Below are 19,738 nucleotides of genomic sequence, written 5' to 3'. Positions count from 1 at the left end.
TAGTACTTAACATATTAAGTACTAAGTACTATATTATATGTACATTTGTGAATAAACATTGCTGTTTTACATATACACAGTCTTTTTTTTTTTTTCATAATGATTCCAGCCCTGTTGGCAAATGAAATTTGGGATGCACATATACATGTACATAATAACAGGATAAGAGTTAATGCATGCAAAAATCCAGGTCTTTATCTACTTGTCAATATTTTATTGTTGATTTTATGAAGATTTTATGCTTCACAAAAATTAATATCATTATTATTATCATTTTTTTGTAATTTACATGCCTATATATGTCTAATCCTTTCCAAATGAAATTTGGTGGTTATATTCTAGACATGGCGAATTGAAAGAAAACCGAGGTATACAGTACAGGGAATTTTCTATAAATTTTCAAAATATTAATCATGAACAGTAAAATTATTGGTTTTCTTAAAATTTAAACCTTGTAACTAAGGGTAGAAGTATTATTTGGTGTCCATAAAGGGATCAGCACCATCAGAACCAATATATACACCTCTATTGTACTATAAATCTACAATTAATGTACAGCTATAAATCTCCAGCAAGATTTAAGGATGTATCTATGATACTGACCTTTCTGCAAACATCTAAAAAGTGCTTCAGAATGAAGGTCGTGCCGCATTGAATCTCCCCAGCAGGCATTATTTTTGTAGAACACAATCTGTTGTGTGTTGTTCCTTACTTAAAATGCATGCAATCTGACTGCAGTTATTTGAACTGACCGTGCTTATTTGTGCTGATGGTTGTTATATTACACAATTATACAAGTTTACATTATAAACAACAGAATGTGAATTATGTGTGTTTTTATCAGTTGGACTGAAGTAAATATCAGAACACAAAAAAACCCTCCTTTTCTATGTGTAATGCACGTAGACTATACAACTGATCTGTCAGTTAATTGCTGGCAGTCACTGTTTTTATTGTTTATTGTATAAGCTTGCATTAAAATAGCCATGTTATGTTTTGACCACAATCTACTGAATAGTAGGGCTGTTAAAACATATTTTGCTGTTCCAATTCTATTTTAAAAATATTTATTCAAGAAATCCACATTCAAATGTTTGAGAGATGCAAATATTAGTCATCTGGCATTTCTTGAACTAAATTTGCTGTATTTCAATTTACTATACAGAATGGATGACAAAGGTGAGGTAAAGTGCATAAAGTTTTCATTGGGGAACAAAATTTTAGCTGTTCAGCGAACACCAAAAACAGTGGTAAGTACCAAAATCCATAAGAGTTACAGCAACAGAAATTTTCTTTTTCATTTTCTTTCTCCTCACATCTAATGACACAGCCTTGTTTTTCAGGATTTCATTAACTTCATTCCTGATTTTCCCCATTTGGAATTCTCCCATGAATGCAAGGTATGTTCAGAGACAACAGTGTTATAGCAGGCTGAGTGTTGTAGCAACAAACAAGCTATGTGTAAATTTATTATTTACATCTATAGACCAAGAATTCAAGTGTTCTGGGATTTTGTTGGACCAGCTGGAATGAAATTGTTTTCATCACTGACCAGGGGATAGAATTTTACCAGGTACAGTTACATTGCAATTAGATTTTCAGGTGCAAACAAAATTGGAGCAACGAATATGTTAAAACTATCTTTGTCTAATTTATCTTATTTTAGCAATCCTAATATGTTTTTTTTTCGCATGCTGCATTTATTTTGATAAGGTAGTAGTTTTATTTGTTTTGCCTGAAAAGGTGCTGCCTGAAAAGCGAACACTGAAGATATTGAAGAGCCAGAGCATTAATGTGAACTGGTATATATACTGCCCAGAGACTGCAGTTCTTGTGCTGTCCACGACTGTACAAGGCAATATTCTGCAGCCGTTTGCTTTCAAAGTGAGTATTGTATACTTTGTGATGGAAGAGTCCCTTGAAATTTATTTACATGTTTTTCTTTTTTAGTTACAATATTACAGTAAGAATCTTGTTAAACAATGTCTGAGTAAATAATATGCCATAAGGCAGTACATCTTTGCATCGTAAGACAATACGTACAAATTCTATAACTAACCAGTATATTTAACCAATATGTATAAAACGTCTAATACATTTAGTTTTCTAAGTATTACTCTGTTATAAGTGAAAGTAATAATTATTATTACCTTAAGATCATTGACCGTTAACATTGGCCCTTGTTTATCAGGCTGGATGCGAATTTAATAATTTTGCAAATCGTTTGTAGGAGCATTTACACATGAAATTTGGTATTCATGAAAAACTATAATTCCGGAAAAATCATTTGTATCCAACTTGTGCTCCTGAGTGTGTGTAAATTTACACACAAGAAGACTAACTAATTTGCATGGATTACTGCACTTTTATATATGGATTACACTGTCAGGATTAAATAGCTTATTTCAATTTTGTGAAAATTTTGTGCAACACAGTAATGTCATATGAATGCCATTAATTAAAGGAATATTAAATATGAAGAAAATTTAAAGAAAGCAATCCAACACAAATCCCATACGTTATGACAAAGAAGGTCAGTTATTCAATTAAGACAAAAGAAATACTGGCATTTAAAAAAGTGGCTTGTTTGTGCATAGCCCAAAGGAAGCAACTGGCTCAGCTGACTGAAGATTTGATGCACATCTTGCTTATGAGGGAACAGAAATTAAGGGACCGGTAGAACTTTTGGAGGGTGAAAGCTGACTTATAGATTAGCTTTGTTTGCTATCCCTTCTTTTAATGCTGTTCAACACGCCAGCACTAATTCTACCGACCTGTACATGTCCAATGAACGATTAGTGCACCAGAAGGTATAAGAGCAAGGTTTACCAAACTATGGGTCATGACCCCACATGGGGTCACCTAATGTATAAATCTGCAGGTATTTTCAGATGTTACTGGGAGTCACATTCCAACAAACCACATTTAAAATAAAAGTGTATGTGCTATTTTAAAGTGTATGTCGCTATCCTTAGTTTAGCAAAAAAAAAAACAAAAACAAATTGGCAAATCAATGGACAAAATTTTGCAGTCAGAGATGTTTTGGCTCTGAGGTGCCAGAAATAGTGGATGTTGTTTTTAATTTTCCAGATGTAGATGTGCAGGTAAGAGAGTAATGCTTGCTTGCATTGCCATGGCTTCTGCATGTGTTTATATGTTTCCTTCTGTGGAGTTTTGTGGGTGTCACTAAACACACATCTGTGTCGTGAACATGCTCTGCACTTAATGGGTGATTGGTATTCATCAACAAATAAATGTGAGTACAAAGAAAATCAGCGCTTCTGAAACTTTTGTAAATCTGGTGGAAATTTTTAATTCAGTTTGGTTTATGCAAACATTTGCACACAACATTACTAAAAGATTGATCAACGAGGCCCATTGTTGGCTGTGTGCATTATCAGAGCAATAACAAAGACATGGTTCAACAAAATGATTTTTAAGTGGGACAGATGGTAAATAAGTAAAGACAATGCCTTATTGTCTATTAATTACAGTGCCCTCTAGAATTATTGTTACCCTTATAGTCAGGTCATATTGGGACATTGACAAAGTTATTGTTATGTTAGCTGTCTACTACAGTATATTGGAGATTAAATTAAATAAAGAATATGAGCTCAAAGTGCTAACTTTAATTTAAGGGTGTTTACATCCAGATCAGGTGAATGGTGTAGGAATTACAGCACTTTATTTATGCCCCCACCCCCTCTAATTGGACAAACTAACATAATCGTAAAATAAATTGTCTCTTTTAATACTTGGTTGTAAATCTCTTGCAGTCAACTACTGCCAGAAGTCGTGATGCTCTGCCATGACTTTACTGCAGCTGTCTTCAGTTCCTGCTTGTTCTTGGGGCATTTTACCTTCAGTTTTGATTTTAGCAAGTGAAATGCATGCTCAATTGAATTCGTGTCAAGTGATTGACTTCACCATTGCAGAAGTACTTATTTGCTTTAAAACAAATCTTGGGTTGCTTTCGAAGTATGCTTCAGGTCATTATCCATCTGCACTGTGAATTGCCTTCAAATAAGTTTTGAAGCATTTGGCTGAATCTGAGCAGATAATCTAGCCCTACACACTTCAGAATTCATCCTCCTGATTTTGTCAGCAGTCATATCATCAGTAAATACAAGGGAACCAGTTCCATTGGCAGCCGTACCTGCCTATGCCATAAGATGAGGTGATATGCTTTGGATCATGAGCAGTTCCTTCCCTTCTCCATACTCTTCTAGCCAACTACCATGAAGGGGATTTTCTTCTCCAGGGCAGCATTCTTATTTCATGGTCTTTCAGGACTTTTGGTGTTCCTGAGCTCACTGAGTGTGTTCTTTCTTTTTACGAGTGTACCAAATAGTTGATTTGGCCACAGCTAATGTTTCTGCTAACTCTCTGATAGGTTGGTTCCTACACTGTTCACCTGATTGGTATGTAAGTTCTCTTAAATTAAAAGTCTGCACTTTTTGCTCTTTTTGGGAGGAACTCATACAGCAAGATAATGACCCAAAACACACTGCCAGCACAACAAGGGACTTCCTTAGGGGAAATAAAATGGAAACCTTTAGACAAACCAAATCAATCACCAGGGCTTAAACCAGTTGAGCATGCATTTCATCTCCTGACGAGGAGACTGAAGGGAGAAACCCCCCCCAAAACAAACAACCGAAGAAGCTGTGGTATAAGCCTGAATCACAAAGCATCACAAATGGAAAAAAAAACAAACAAAAAACCCATCTAGTAGTTTTTCAGGCTGAAATGCTTTGTTGTTGAGAGCGTGGCCAAGCTGATTTGAGCTGACAGGAAGTCTAATATAACTCAAATAACTTCTTTTTAGAACTGTGAAAAAGTTATACATTTACCTATCTTGACCAAGGGTGCCAACAATTCTGAGGCTGATTGGTTTTTTTTGTTGTTTTTTTTTTCCTCTTCTAAGAGCAGGAGGTGCCAGAGGACTCACCTTTCATGCTGTTTATTGTTTAAGTTACTGGGTTATTCTGTCTGGGAAACTCTGTAATATGCATCAATGCTGAATTGTTTTGCATGTTTGTATGATTTTTTTTTAATGATTTTTTTAGAATGGGACAATGTCAAAAATGCCAAAGTTTGAGATTGAGTTGCCAGTGGCTCCCAAACCAGCCAAACTTTCAGAACGTGATATTGCAGTCGCCACCATGTGAGTATGATAGAATTATGCTTGTAGAGTGCATGCTGTATTTTGTGTGGTTTTGTTTTGATCATTTATGAATGCTCTTGCCTTATGTTCTAATGCTTATCTCTGTTGCAAATGTATAAATTAGCTGTGGGAGACAATAGTCTGTCACAACAATAAAAATGATGTGCTCATCATAGTCTTTTTCTCCCTCTCTCTTTATTCTGTTATAGTTATGGAGAGCTCTATGTAATGTATCTTAAACATCACACAAGAACTACCAACAGCTCAGGAGCAGAAGTAGTTTTATATCACTTACTTAGGTAAGCTGAATTTGTCTAACAATTCAAACTGTAGTCTTCACACATATTTCTAATATTTATCAGTTATCAAATGAGAGAGCTGTTGGTGGGAAAAAAAACTTGCTTTACTTAACTCTCTTCAAGCACATTGTGTCCATGTTGTCTATGATTCGTAACCATAATCTTTACTCACAATTTATGTTTTAGCAAGTTACTGAATGCTGACTACAAGATTAGTTTTGTTTTGTCATGATAGGATATTTTGTGCATACTATATAATAAAACTTGATTTTTAAGTTTAAAAATATACTGTGTGCAAGACATTGTCAAGGAATCAGCAGTAAACTTAGAAAACAAACAGAACCAAGATCTTTTCAGTAGGTTTTGGACATAGGCTCAGCCTTGTATCCAAAGAGCAATATGTAGAATGTAACCTAAAACATTTTACATTAAAAGGTTTACAGGAGAATTTGAGGACAATGGAAAACATAAGCTTGAGTAGTGAAATAAATGTAATAATTGTTTAACCCATCAAGGTAAAAACAAAGTTAAATTGTGCTAACTTTGTTTTCAGGGATTTTTTTTAAATCTACAATCCAAAAATCAAGCTATAAAAAAATTTAACTACATAAACTGTTACCAAAAAAGAGCCAAACACTTCCCAAAAAAAAAACAAACAAAAAAAACAAATCAATTATATTCAGATTACTAATTTTTACTAGTCAACCAGTAATTCAAAAGAAGTGGTCGACTAGTTGTCTTTCCCCTGATTAAAACAAAAACTGATTAAGGACTTTGCTACTTTTAGGCTGGTTGTGCATTTAAATGCTGATGGATGACGGAAAAGAACGCATCAAACCTCACATCAATTACTAGTTGTAAACGCTACATACATTTACAGTTCCAATACTTTTTTAGGCTACACTGTAAATAATGTGTATAAAATATATATGTATAAACTATATATATTTAAAAAAAACAAATTTCAGTGCAAAAATATTCAAAATAATAAATCATATTAGGATATTGAAGGACATAGCAATTTTTAAATTGCAATGTGAAAGACACGTTGGCTCGGGTAAAATCATTGATTTTGGAACTGAGACCACTCAGCTTGGAGTCTGTCAACAGACCCCTCTTTATAGCTCAATGACCAGCTTTCCTTGAATAAAGGATGCTATGTCTACAGCAACATCTGGGAGACATATAGTATCACTTTAGAAAGTTGTTTCTCAAACAGAATGCTTTTACTGTGAGTGCAGTTACTGAGTGTGATGAAGAACCTCACCACTCCGTCAGTTGAACACATTAGTTGAGTTGAGGGTTGATTGTGACATTGTGAGCACCTCTGTGTTGTGAGTGTCAGCCACAATAGACAAAGAAAGTGAGCTCATAAATATTTATCTTTATTTATAAAGTAATTTTATGTTTTTATTCTCACAATCTTTTGGATTTTGGACACTGCAATAAATTCACCTGAAGGAGTCTTTGTGTCTTTGCCCTTTTTTTTTTTTTTTTTTTAAATTTATTTTTTTGGGTGGGGAAGAGGGATCTACATGACATTGAGGCTACAAGCATTAGGGGCACCTGCCTCTTCATTTTAACAAACTGGAAGAGTCAATGGGAAAATTGTTATCTTTTAATAATTGTTTACTTGAGTCGATTTCAGTCAGTTGCAATGGAAAGTCAGGCTGAAGAAGATTTTTTAAGACTTGAGAAAGGTGGAAAAATGGTTTGTCTAAGAAAGTATAATATGTCTAAAATAATAAAAGGCACATGCTGAGTAATGCCATGAATTTGTGATACTAAGGCCAGTGCTAAAGGTTCAGGAAAGGTTTCTGAATTGGTGATTAATTCTGTTGAATCACAGTGCAATCAAAATATTTGATTAACTTTCCTAGTGAGCTAAATATCTAAATTTGTTACGTGCCTTATAACGACAGCTAACTACCAAGTTAATGGTCAGTCAAGTTTGCATCTCCTCAATGAATGTAGGTTAAAATTCACACAGAATTTCACATTCATTCCAAAACTTGTTTATAATTTAAGAAGCTTGTATAATTTATAACATAAATTTCAGCAGTCTCCTTTTAGCCTCAACTAACATGCATGATATAGCACTTCCACTACATGCATCATTGCCTATTATGTTATTTGCATATATCAAATATTGGATTTAGATTTTATGGTTTGGTGTTTCTTTGGCTGGTGCATGTCAGAAAGGGGTGAAATAGTGCTAGTTCCATTTGCAACTGGTTCTCTGAACACCAGGTTACCTCCAGGGCCTCCAAAACCTTACCACAAGGTTATATACTCTCGGAACTGTTTATATACAATGTGGGACGTTGTTAATGTGAAACACTAAACATTTGCCTGTTTAACCAAGCTTACTTGTTCAACAGAGAAGGATCCTGTAAAAAGGCACATGTGCTGAAACTGAACACCTCAGGCAAGTTTGCTCTGAATGTTGTGGATAATCTTGTGGTAGTGCACCATCAGAGCTCACGGGTAAGTTTTCATATGGATCATTCTATATCAATTCAACCAAATTCCAAAAAGTTGTTTGCATCAATGTCTTCAGAAGTCTTCAAATGTATTAAGTTGGCTTAGATTGATATTTGAAACTGACTATTACCTATTAAGTACTGCTGATCAGATATTGATACTTCACAAAACATAGCTGGTTTTATATAGGAGGGGTGTCAGATTTATTGTACAATTTACAGGAGCAATCCAGCATTAAAACTAGAAATTAATATTTTAATTGTCATGGTATTTAATATTCTGTTGCACTGTATTGTATTGCTTACTTTCATTGTTTTTAACAGAATTGTGATTGTGTATTATTCTCCTGTTTTTACACATATCACTGTAGTGAAACTACAATGCCCAGCATAGAGTACGGCAATACGTAATTAAAAATTTGAGAATCCCTACTGTGATCACCCAATCCGGACCTCTAAGTGAGCCACGTCACTCTGACATGTCACTCTGATGTCCTAAAACAGAAAGAATCTGACTCATGGGCAGAATTAGAAACAGCACTCCAGAATGTCTTTTCTTTTTCTTAAAAAAAAAAAAAAAAAAAAAATTGCATTGTGCTGTTGGGTGTCTGGAACTGGAAATATGTCCATAAACATATTCGTCTTACACTTTTTTTTTTTTTTTTTTTTTTTAACCGGACACCTTTCCAAGTTAACAGAAAACAGTTGTACTTATAGACAGTTAGGAGGGATAAACAAGCAGTGTCAGGTTGCTAGGCTTTTAAAACACAAAAGGGGTCTATACACCACCAGAAAATTATGAATATTTACAATTGCACAGCCAGAACTTCAAAGTGGAGGACTATGACAGATCTGAAAGTGGAATTACCTGGTCTTGCTCTGAAGATGCTGAAAATTTTACTGATAAGTAGTCTGTGGCACATTCTAGGAACGTAAGGAAATTCTTATTGCTACCACATTGATGACATCAGCAATATTTTATGTATATGGTAAATTTTAGGTGTATTTTACAAACATGGGAAGACAACACTGTTGGTACATGATGTTTGGGGTGCTCATAATGCTAGAACAATTGCTTATGCATGATGAAATTCATACCTCAAGCACCACAAAGGTGAATTTTGCACCTTTGTAATATTGTAAATTTTTATATTTTTTACCAATTTCAGCAGTACTTTCTTGTGTTTGTCAAAATCTAGTGCTGATTTCTGACTTACAACTAGTGGTTTTACCCCACACATAGCACAATGCAAAATACAAGTGTACTATAGAGAATGTTTTATCAAAATATATAATTTATCAAAATAAATTGTAAAATTTATCATTTTCTTTCATTTGAAAACTTGTAATGAAGAGTAGAAGTAATATCTGGTGTCCACAAAGGTGGAACCAACTTCTGTTATAATCCAGCAAGTTTCAATTCTCTGTTTACAATACTGTTCTTTCTATGAGCATTTGAAAAGTGCTCTAGAATGACTTTTTTGTGTGGAAAAAAAAATTCTGCTATTTTGAAGAGTACATATTTTAAACAAGTAGAGCTCAACATCAGTGCCATTGATGGGGCTGCCTCCACCAACAACCAGTCTAGTTGTTCTTATTACTTATTGATATGCTAGGAATATCCTTAAAATATACTTGAAACCGGAAGGAAGCTATTGAATAAGACCATATCAGACATTTGACCTTGCTCTGACCATGGCCCTGTTTGAATTGCAAATTCCAATATCTAATCAGTTTATCTGCTGGTTATTTTGATAATTCCATATAAATTCAGCATGGTTCAGGGAAATAATGATGATGTCTGTGAGGACATCTGCAAGCTGATCAGCACATTCCCTGAGTACCCAGCCAGGTATGTTGTCAGGACCTGCAGCTTACAAACAAGCCAGCTGACCTTGCTGAGTGATGTATATTTTCCTCCTCAAACAGCAATCTGTATTGTCAATGTCATAGATTTAACAAGCGAATGTCTGTTTGCTGATTAAAGCAAATATTTGTTTATACAGCATTACTAATTTAAAGGTCAGAAGTGCTACTTTGTTTACTTCTGATGCTGTGCACACTCAAGTTGATTTGATATCACTCCCTAAATTGGGACTACAACAAATTGATAAGTAGGAATTTCAGAGGCATTTTCTTTGGCTTTTCCTGGTTGGAGTTTGCCAATTACAAGTTGGGACCTCTAGTCCACCAGAGCGTTCTATCTTCTGTGTCATGCCAATAACCCCTCTTTTACTTTTTCAGACCTCTCTTATCTTTGATATCAAGCTGAAAGAGCCAGACTGTGCTGTGAATATTCACCAACCCATACTTCCTGCACAGTCCATTCGCCCATACAAGATCTCTGTCACAGGTGCTTTCAGAGGGCCGGAAATTATTATTAGACCTTGTTCTGTTTAATGTCTCTGTTTAATGTCTATTCCATATAAATGTCTGTCTTATGGTCATTTTGCCTGCAGTATAGAAATAAACATTTACTTAGCTGTCATGTTCTTAATTAATAGCTACCTAGTATGTCATGTCCTTTGATCATTATTGACCTGGCTATTGTTCCACAGGGCCAGTGGCTGCTTCCAGTCAGGCTTCAGTGCCATGTGAGCTTTGTATCCTTTTAATAATTTTGACTTGTGGCTGTTTCAGTTTTCTCTTAGCTAAAATTGGACAATGCCATGTGGCTAAAGACATTTTTAATAAAAATGTCTGACCGAAGTTCCTAAGACCAATCAATATTGCATATTCACTGTTATGGTATGCAAGGCTCTAGACTAATGCTGTCCCATCATCCCAGGGATTGTGTTTAAAAAAACAAAACAAAAACAAAAAACAATAGGGTACAGGACAATATAAAAAATCTGTTTTATAAAAGCTTTTGGAATGAAAATGTTATGTACATTTATACTTAATGCCTGTAAATTACACTATATGGCCAAAATATGGTTAATCACATTAGTGTGTGTTGAGTGACATGGTGGGTAGATTATGTAGCTAAGTTAGCTAACCGTCTGTTAACTTACCTGGTGATGGAAAGTGCTCTTTCAGCTCTTCTGCTGGTTATGTCTTACATGAGTAGGCTAGTAATGCTTATTCATACCAGTAGTTACATGTTAATCTGTATGACAGATGTTAAAGGCATAACTGTTATATCAGTGAATTGGTATTGACTGTTCCCTGATCAAATCCTGCTGTGGTTAATGTGCTGTTCTTACCAATGCTTGTGCTTATTTAGTCATAATTATATGAAATATATAGTCAGGATAATCCAAAAGCATCTGATTGCTGATGTCGTTATAGCATTATAAGAAATTAAACCAAGAAATAAATCTAAAAGTATTGTAAACTAAAGAAATGTAATATTTCTGGCAATCAATTTTCAGATGGCTGCCACAAAATTTTGGGACAGTTCTGGGTCAGTTCTTAAATTTAGTTTGGAGCCCTGGGTGTACACCTATCAGCCATAACATTAAAACCACTGATAGGTGAAGTGAATAACATCGATTATCTTGTTACAATGGCACCTGTCAAGGGGTGGGATATATTAAGCAGCAAGTGAACAGTCAGTTCTCGAAGTTGATGTGTGTGACCTCCAGAACGGCAGGTCTTGTTTGGTGTTGCAATATGCAGTGGTTAATAACTAACAAAAGTGGTCCAAGGAAGGACAAACAGTGAACTGGTGACAAGGGTCATGGGCGCCCAAGGCTCATTGATGCGCATGGGGAGCAAAGGCTAGCCCGTCTGGTCCGATCCCACAGAAGAGCAATTTGTAGCACAAATTGTTAATGCTTGCTATGTTAGAATGGTGTCAGAACATACAGTGCATCGCAGCTGCATAGGCACAGACCAGTCAGAGTGCCCATGCTGATACCTGTACATAGTTGAAAGCAGCTATAATGGGCACCTGGAAGAAGGTAGCCTGGTCTGATGATTCACGTTTTCTTTTGCATCATGTGGACAGCTGGGTGTGTGTGCATCTCTTACCTGGATGGTACCAGGATGCCCTATGGGAAGAAGGCAAGACGATGAAGGCAGTGTGATGCTCTGGACAGTGTTCTGTTGGGAAAGCTTGAGTCCTGGCATTCATGTGCATGGTACTTTGACACGCACCACCTACCTAAACATTGTTGCAGACTAAGTATGCCCCTTCATTACAACGGTATTCCCTTATGGCAGTGGCCTCTTTCAGCAGGATAATGCGCCCTGCCATTCTGCAAAACTTGTTCAGGAATGGTTTGAGGAACATGACAGAGAATTCAGGGTGTTGAATTGGTCTCCAAATTCCCCAGATCTCAATCTGATCGAGCATCTGTGGGAGGTGCTGGGCAAACAAGTCCGGTCCATGGAGGCCCCACCTCGCAACTTACAGGACTGAAAGGATCTGCTGCAAACGACTTGGTGCCAGATACCACAGAACACCTTCAGAGGTTTTGTGGAGTCCATGCCTTGACGGATCAGAGCTGTTTGGGCAGCACACGGGGGACCTACACAATATTAGGCAGGTGGTTGTAGTGTGGCTGATTGGTGTAGTTTTTATTATTTTTTCACTGTGTGCCTTTAGCTCTGCTATCCTTAAAAGGCTCTCTATATATTAACATTTGCTGTGGTTTCAGTTATGTTTTGCTATGTTACTATGATGCAATGCAAGTAATCTGCCACATTGAGTTAGCTCTGTGAGATTGGAAGGAGAAAATTGATGAACAGTTTTAGACTTGCCACAGATTCTCAATTGAATTGAGGTCTGGGTTCCTAATGCTACATACATGTACATACAGTATCTGCATAAGCATTATACTGTACATTTCAGTGTGTACTTTTAACACCACTATATGTAAACTGTATGGCCAAGTTAGTGAGAGCAAATATTAGAAGGATTTTTGTTTGAGTTATTTTTTGTTTGAGAGAACCAGGCTTTATTGTTTTAAGATTTTAAAGTTATATATGGTGGCTTTCATATCTTCCTGGGAAATGTCTTTTGTTATGAAAAATTCATTATATTCATTGATCAGTCTTTAGTGATCACTTTATCCTGGTCAGGGTCATGATAGATTCTGAGTTTATCCTGGGAACACTGAGCGTGAGGCAAGTATACACCCCGAATGGTTTGCCAGTCCATTGCAGGGTACCATGCACACATGCCTTCACACACTCATTTACACCTACTGGCATGTTCTTTAGGTTGTGAAGGGAAACCAGCATACCTCACTGACTCAGGGAGAACATGTGAAACTCCACACAGAAAGTAACTTGATCACAGGATTGTTTGTGGGACAGGGTCCCATAGTCCTTCTCCCACTGTGAAGGCTACTCAGTGTAGTATAAAAGACAACTTAGTTTATTATCTAGCATTTCCTGCCCTTTTCCTGTCTCCCTTAACATTCAGACTCATCAACATGGAGTGTCTTTCAACCAGATATCATAATCAGTGCAAGTGAGGGTAAGAAGCATTATGTCTGGCAGGTTTCTATCCATATGTAATTAAGTAATTTTTTCCTTAATGTTTTATTGTCAAATTAAAAATAGACAGACATGTATGATAAGGAAATAATCTTTTTATATATTAAGCTTTGACATCTTTGTATGTATCGGACAGGTTATCTTTGGTACCTTCACGTGAAGCTCCATTCAACAGTGAACCTCCTTCAAGACAAAGGAAAACTGATGGACTTTCTGCTGCACAGAAGCGACTGCAAAATGGTCATCCTGTCTGTATGCTCACAGAGTATGCAACCCACAATGGCTTGTTAATGCATGTATTTTATTTAAACTACATACACCTGATAGAATGTATACTGAGTTGCAACTTTATCAGGTATACTCTTTTTTGTATGGATGCCCACTGGCCATTTAACAGGTTCATCTTGCGTATGTCTTTGTGTATGCTGTATGACAATAGAAATGTTTACAGTGATAGATATCTTGTAGAAATCGTGGCTCCTTAGAGCTATTACACTGCCTCGCCTCCACAAAGTCCCTTGATCCCACGGGAGCAAACAAGGTCCCTGAAATTGTTTGGAGGTCTTCTGTTCCTCTGAGGTAGACTGGTGGGCATAAAGGTTAGGCTGGGTATTAGGGACTAGGGCTACAAGGGGCAGGTGTATCTGCAGTTGGACAAAAGTGGAGTTCTGAACTCTGGATGACGGTTCTGCCATTGAAGTTAAGTCCTGTGGGATCGACCATGCTAGGCCAAGGTCACCTTCACTGGGTGGGTCTGTGTGGGGGAGTCAGAAGTGAGTTCTTGCTGGGGGAAGCATCTGAACTTAAGACCTTACCGATTCCCTGTGGCACTGTGCAAGACCCTGCCCATTTGGAATTCAGCTAAGGGCACCTGCTTTTTTTCTTCTGTGGGCTATATACCCATACCAGTTTTCTAGGTGTGAAATGTCTCCCTTTTGTGCACACACCATGCACTATATGGCCAAACATTTGTGGACATTTGACCATCACACCCATATGTGGGGATTTTCCTTCGCTGGAACTAACAGGCCTAGCCCAAACCTCTTCCAGCATGACAGTGCCCCTTTACACAAAGCAAGGTCAATAAAGACATGATGTGCTGATTTTGGTGTGGAAGAACTTGAATGACCTGCACAGGGTCCTTACCGCAACCCCTCTGAACATCTTTGGGATGAATTGGAACACCAATTGCATGCCATGCCTTCTTGTCCAAAATCAGTGCCAAACTTCACTAATGCTCTTGTGGATGAATGGGCACGCATCTCCCTAGCCACGTTCCAAAATCTAACGGAAAGCTTTCCCAAAACGGTGGAGGCTCTTAGTAGCAAAAGCTGACCAGATACATATTAATGCCCTTGGTTTTTGAAAGGGATGTTCAGCGTGGTTTCCATGGTCAGGTGTCCACATATTTTTGGCCATATAGTATACTTTTGTTTATGCCTCACCTCATCATTCAAGAGCTGTTGCCTTGCAAACATGAGCGCAGACTCAATGCAGTCTGGAGCCTTTGTGCATACTTTGGTCCAGGAAGCACGATTGGAGTGTCTTGAGGTCTATCTAATGCCATCTCTTGTCTCAGCATCATTAAAACTGGTGTGAGTGATGTGAAGTCAGCACTGCAGAGTGAAATGCCATGAATACACAGGGCAGGTGTTTGTCCCAGTCACGCTAATGTTAGACAGTGAGGATTGCCAGTTGTTCAGCCAGTGTCTTGTTAAATCTCTCCACAAAGCCACTGCTCATTTTGTAATGTGATTGTAATGGTCTGGTGTGAGTTTGAGGTATCCCTAGCCGGTCACTCAAGTTGATATAGACCCATGATTCAAAAATTCTTCCTTGGTCAATGTGAATAGAAACAGGGACCCCAAACCTGCTGAACATGGCTTCCATGTGTATGTCAGCTACAGTCTCTACTTCCTGTTACAGTATGACATAAGCCTTTGGGCATTTCATGACATAGTCAATAGCAGCTAACACAAAGTGGTTTTCTCTGTCTGACTGGGGAAAGGGGGCTATAACATTGACTCCCACCCTCTCCATAGGAGCCTGCACAGGACCCTATTAGAATTGACTGTGCAGTTGACCAGAAGGGCCTTTACAAGAGGTGAAACTGTCACAACAATAGAAACATTTTTCCTCATCTCTCATTGGCTGCTAGTAGTAGAGGTTTCTGAGAGGTTTAGTCACCCCAAAGTGCTGTGTGTGGCCTTGAGCACTGCCTCTTGGTGGCTCTTCGGGAACATCACCTGCCAACTCTCCTCCCCAGTAGCTTACGCTTTCCAAACCCATTCTTGAATTCATAGGGCCTCAGACCAATTTAGCTCCAGCCAGTGTAGCACAGGCTGTATTTCTGAGTGCTCTCCTGTTGATACTGCCACTCGACTGTGTTGACAACTTCCAATCCACAGTAGACAGGCAGAGGTACCTGGCATACTCTGTGTGCCTCAGTTCTTCTTTGCAGGCCTCCTTCCTCACATTTTTGGCACCCTTTTGCATAACATGGGCGGTGAGAGTAGCACTTGCAGTAGTGTGGTGGGCCCCACCCAGTGAAGCACCTTAAAATTAGGACTTCCTAAATCTCAGACAATAGGAAGCTGATCAGAGAAAACTTCTAAGCTGTTTCTGATCAGTGGGTGTTTCATTGACTGTGCTGATGCCTTCACTTCCTAGCATATGCCCCCAAAAATGCCACCTCCCATCATTTTTAGGGTGGACTTTTAGGCTGGCCTGGACACTGTACCTGCCTTAGCACCTCTTAAACTGAATGAAAGGAGCTTCCATGACCTAGAATATCATCCAGATAGACTTTAGGTGTAGCAAGATAGTGGCAGTATTAATTTAGGTGGGTAGTCTTGTATTCTGTTTTATTTCAGCTATTAGTTTATCAAACAGTGCTGCTAGTTGTCCTGGTGTCCTTTATTACAGGCATACAGTCATGTCCATAAATATATTGATATTGGCAAAGTAATTTTAGCTGTCTACCACAGTAGAACTAACTACCTCAGTTGAATTTAAATAATATACAGTGGCAAAGTAAGAATCATCCCCTTTCAAAAGTTCACATTTTGTTGCTTTACAGGCTGAAATGAAAACACAAAAAACAGCATTTTTCAGCTTTATTTACTCAGTGCACCTTACAACATCCAAGCAAAAGGGAAAAAAGCAACATTTCTGAATGAATGAATGAATAAATAAATCAGGTGTGACTGATCACCTTCTGGATTACACACCAAGTCTTCCACTTGTGATTAACTGTAGTGATTTTGATTAGATTGAAAGCAGCTATTCCCAGAGTATTCCAGTGCTTTGTAGTGCAGTTCAACATGAACAATACTATGGCAAGTGGTATTTTATCAAAAGATAAAGTTGGAAAGGCACAAAAAGATTTTAAAGGCTTTATTCATCTCTAGGTGCTGATAAGTCCATAATGTAGAAGTGGAAGGTGTTTGGTACCACCAAGTCCCTGTCTGGATCAACTTGCGGTTGAGAAATCTTTTTCTTTTAGAAAGCATTGATTTCCTCTGTGGTTGTCTTTCCGTCAGCCAAACTCATTCTCGTTCGCTCTTTTTCATATACATAGATTTTAGTTCTAGAGATTTCTGCAGGGGTTTTGCTATTACCATTTGCTTCTTTATTACCTACTCCAACATTGCACATTGTGCCTTTGCTGTGATATTTGTAAGATATACACTCAAGATATACATAGTAGTGTCTCAACCAAAACGCAGACCTAATAAGCTTGCAACTCAGTAAATATGTAAAATATGTAAATAAGGAATTGTAGGTGGTATGTGTTTGTGCATACATACACATATTGAATAGAATATTTTACTGACAGTGCTTGATTATAATGTCATTTGATCTGAGTAAACATTATCTTCTCTTTTTGTACTGTATTTAAGTGCTTGTAGGTGGAGAGAAAGGAAACTTGCCTGTAGTGGCCACTGTGTTTGATAAGCTAAACCAAGTGTATAAGGAATACCTGGAGGCAGAGCAGGCATACACTTTGGTACATACGCTAAGTTCCCCTCTTTTACACATTCCCACATTACCACGTACCAAAAATGTAATAAAAGAGCTATAAAATATTTCAAAATACACTATATTACCAAAAGTATTCGATCACCCATCCAAATGATCAGAATCAGGTGTCCTAATCACTTGGCCTGGCCACAGGTGTATAAAATCAAGCACTTAGGCACGCAGACTGTTTTTACAAACATTTGTGAAAGAATGGGCCTCTCTCAGGAGCTCAGTGAATTCCAGCGTGGAACTGTCATAGGATGCCACCTGTGCAACAAATCCAGTCGTGAAATTTCCTCGCTCCTAAATATTCCACATTCAACTGTCAGCTTTATCATAACAAAATGGAAGAGTTTGGGAACAACAGCAACTCAGCCACGAAGTGGTAGGCCACGTAAACTGACGGAGAGGGGTCAGCGGATGCTGAAGCACATAGTGCAAAGAGGTCGTCGACTTTCTTCACAGTCAATTGCTACAGAGCTCCAAACTTCATGTGACCTTCAGATTAGCCCAAGTACAGTACGCAGAGAGCTTCATGGAATGGGTTTCCATGGCCGAGCAGCTGCATCCAAGCCACACATCACCAAGTGCAATGCAAAGCGTCGGATGCAGTGGTGTAAAGCACGCCGCCACTGGACTCTAGAGCAGTGGAGACGCGTTCTCTGGAGTGATGAATCACGCTTTTCCATCTGGCAATCTGATGGACGAGTCTGGGTTTGGAGGTTGCCAGGAGAACGGTACATTTCGGACTGCATTGTGCCGAGTGTGAAATTTGGTGGAGGAGGAATTATGGTGTGGGGTTGTTTTTCAGGGGTTGGGCTTGGCCCCTTAGTTCCAGTGAAAGGAACTTTGAATGCTTCAGGATATCAAAACATTTTGGACAATTCCATGCTCCCAACCTTTTGGGAACAGTCTGGAGCGGGCCCCTTACATTTACATTTACATTTATGGCATTTGGCAGACGCCCTTATCCAGAGCGACTTACAATAGTGCTTTGAAGTCTATCAAAAATACATTCTGATATTGGCTCGGTTCTGTCTGATATTGGCTCTTCCAACATGACTGTGCACCAGTGCACAAAACAAGGTCCATAAAGACATGGATGACAGAGTCTGGTGTGGATGAAGTTGACTGGCCTGCACAGAGTCCTGACCTGAACCCGATAGAACACCTTTGGGATGAACTAGAGCGGAGACTGAGAGCCAGGCCTTCTCGACCAACATCAGTGTGTGACCTCACCAATGTGCTTTTGGAAGAATGGTCCAAATTTCCTATAAACACACTCCTCAATCTTGTGGACAGCCTTCCCAGAAGAGTTGAAGCTGTAATAGCTGCAAAAGGTGGACCGACATCATATTGAACCCTATGGGTTAGGAATGGGATGGCACTTAAGTTCATATGTGAGTCAAGGCAGGTGACCGAATACTTTTGGTAATATAGTGTAGGTTATATGAAAAATATCAGTCTTTCTGTTGATTCTCAGCAACACTGATAGTAGTGTGATGATTGTCATAAGCTTTTAGTTTGTGAAATTGTTTACTTTTCCTCTTCCTCTAGGCTATGGAATCAGGACCTAGTCGCTTCAGTAACTCCTATAAAAGACCAGTTCGAACACAAGCAGTCATTGATCAGTCAGACATGTACACGCATGTCTTCTCTGCATTTACTGAGAATAAGGTGAATATGAAAGATACTGCACACTGATTTTAAGGAGAAAAAATATCAGTAAAAGGTACAGTGCATGAAAAGGTATTTGCCCCTCATGATTTCCTCTAGTTTTGTGAATTTGTCACAGAAAATGTTTTCGGATCCTCATAAAAAAAAATTTAAAAAAATTAATATAAGACAAGGAGAACTTGAGGAGAAACTACACAGTTTTTAAATGATCATTTTGTTTATTGAAGGAAAAAGGTTGTGCAACACCTATATCACCTATGTGGAAAAGTAATTGTCTCCTAAACTTAACTGGCTGTGCCACCTTTAGCAGCAACAACTGTAACTAAACTCTTCTAATAACTGGAGATCAGTCTTCCACATTGGGTTCAAGGCAGGACCAGGCCACTCCAAAACCTTCATTTTGTTTCTTTTGAGCCATTCAGAGGCTTTAGACAGGGCCTTAGAAATGGCTTTGTAACACTTTCCAGGCTGATATATTTCAATAACTTTCTTTCCTTATCTCTTCTGGAATTTCTTTTTATTGTGGCATTTCTTTTTATTGTGGCTTGTGCTTGTCGAGACATTTGCCTCACATTTGCTGGAAAAGGTTCTGTTTAAGTAATGTTTAGATTTAATAGGGCTGGCAGTAATCAGGCCTGGAT

At 38.0% G+C, this 19,738-nt stretch overlaps 1 protein-coding gene across 2 annotated transcripts in view; it reads left to right on the top strand.

Annotated features, from left to right (window-relative positions):
• Window positions 1–19,738, top strand: part of rmc1 (regulator of MON1-CCZ1) — a 39,615-nt gene that overhangs the window by 5,900 nt on the left and 13,977 nt on the right. Inside the window, exons 3-15 of one of the 2 annotated variants that reach the window (XM_026947163.3) lie at window positions 1,166–1,250; window positions 1,344–1,400; window positions 1,487–1,573; window positions 1,744–1,884; window positions 5,070–5,167; window positions 5,377–5,466; window positions 7,848–7,953; window positions 10,194–10,302; window positions 10,508–10,552; window positions 13,324–13,377; window positions 13,534–13,662; window positions 17,300–17,406; window positions 18,978–19,097. In XM_026947163.3, coding sequence (XP_026802964.2) covers window positions 1,166–1,250; window positions 1,344–1,400; window positions 1,487–1,573; window positions 1,744–1,884; window positions 5,070–5,167; window positions 5,377–5,466; window positions 7,848–7,953; window positions 10,194–10,302; window positions 10,508–10,552; window positions 13,324–13,377; window positions 13,534–13,662; window positions 17,300–17,406; window positions 18,978–19,097 — 1,228 coding nt within the window. The remainder of the gene's footprint in view (window positions 1–1,165; window positions 1,251–1,343; window positions 1,401–1,486; window positions 1,574–1,743; window positions 1,885–5,069; window positions 5,168–5,376; window positions 5,467–7,847; window positions 7,954–10,193; window positions 10,303–10,507; window positions 10,553–13,323; window positions 13,378–13,533; window positions 13,663–17,299; window positions 17,407–18,977; window positions 19,098–19,738) is intronic. The other variant, XM_053241731.1, reaches the window with a different exon arrangement.

Source organism: Pangasianodon hypophthalmus, chromosome 1 (assembly GCF_027358585.1).
Source record: "Pangasianodon hypophthalmus isolate fPanHyp1 chromosome 1, fPanHyp1.pri, whole genome shotgun sequence".
NCBI classification, from domain to species: Eukaryota; Metazoa; Chordata; class Actinopteri; order Siluriformes; family Pangasiidae; genus Pangasianodon; species Pangasianodon hypophthalmus.
This window is presented reverse-complemented; position numbering and strand designations above follow the sequence as displayed.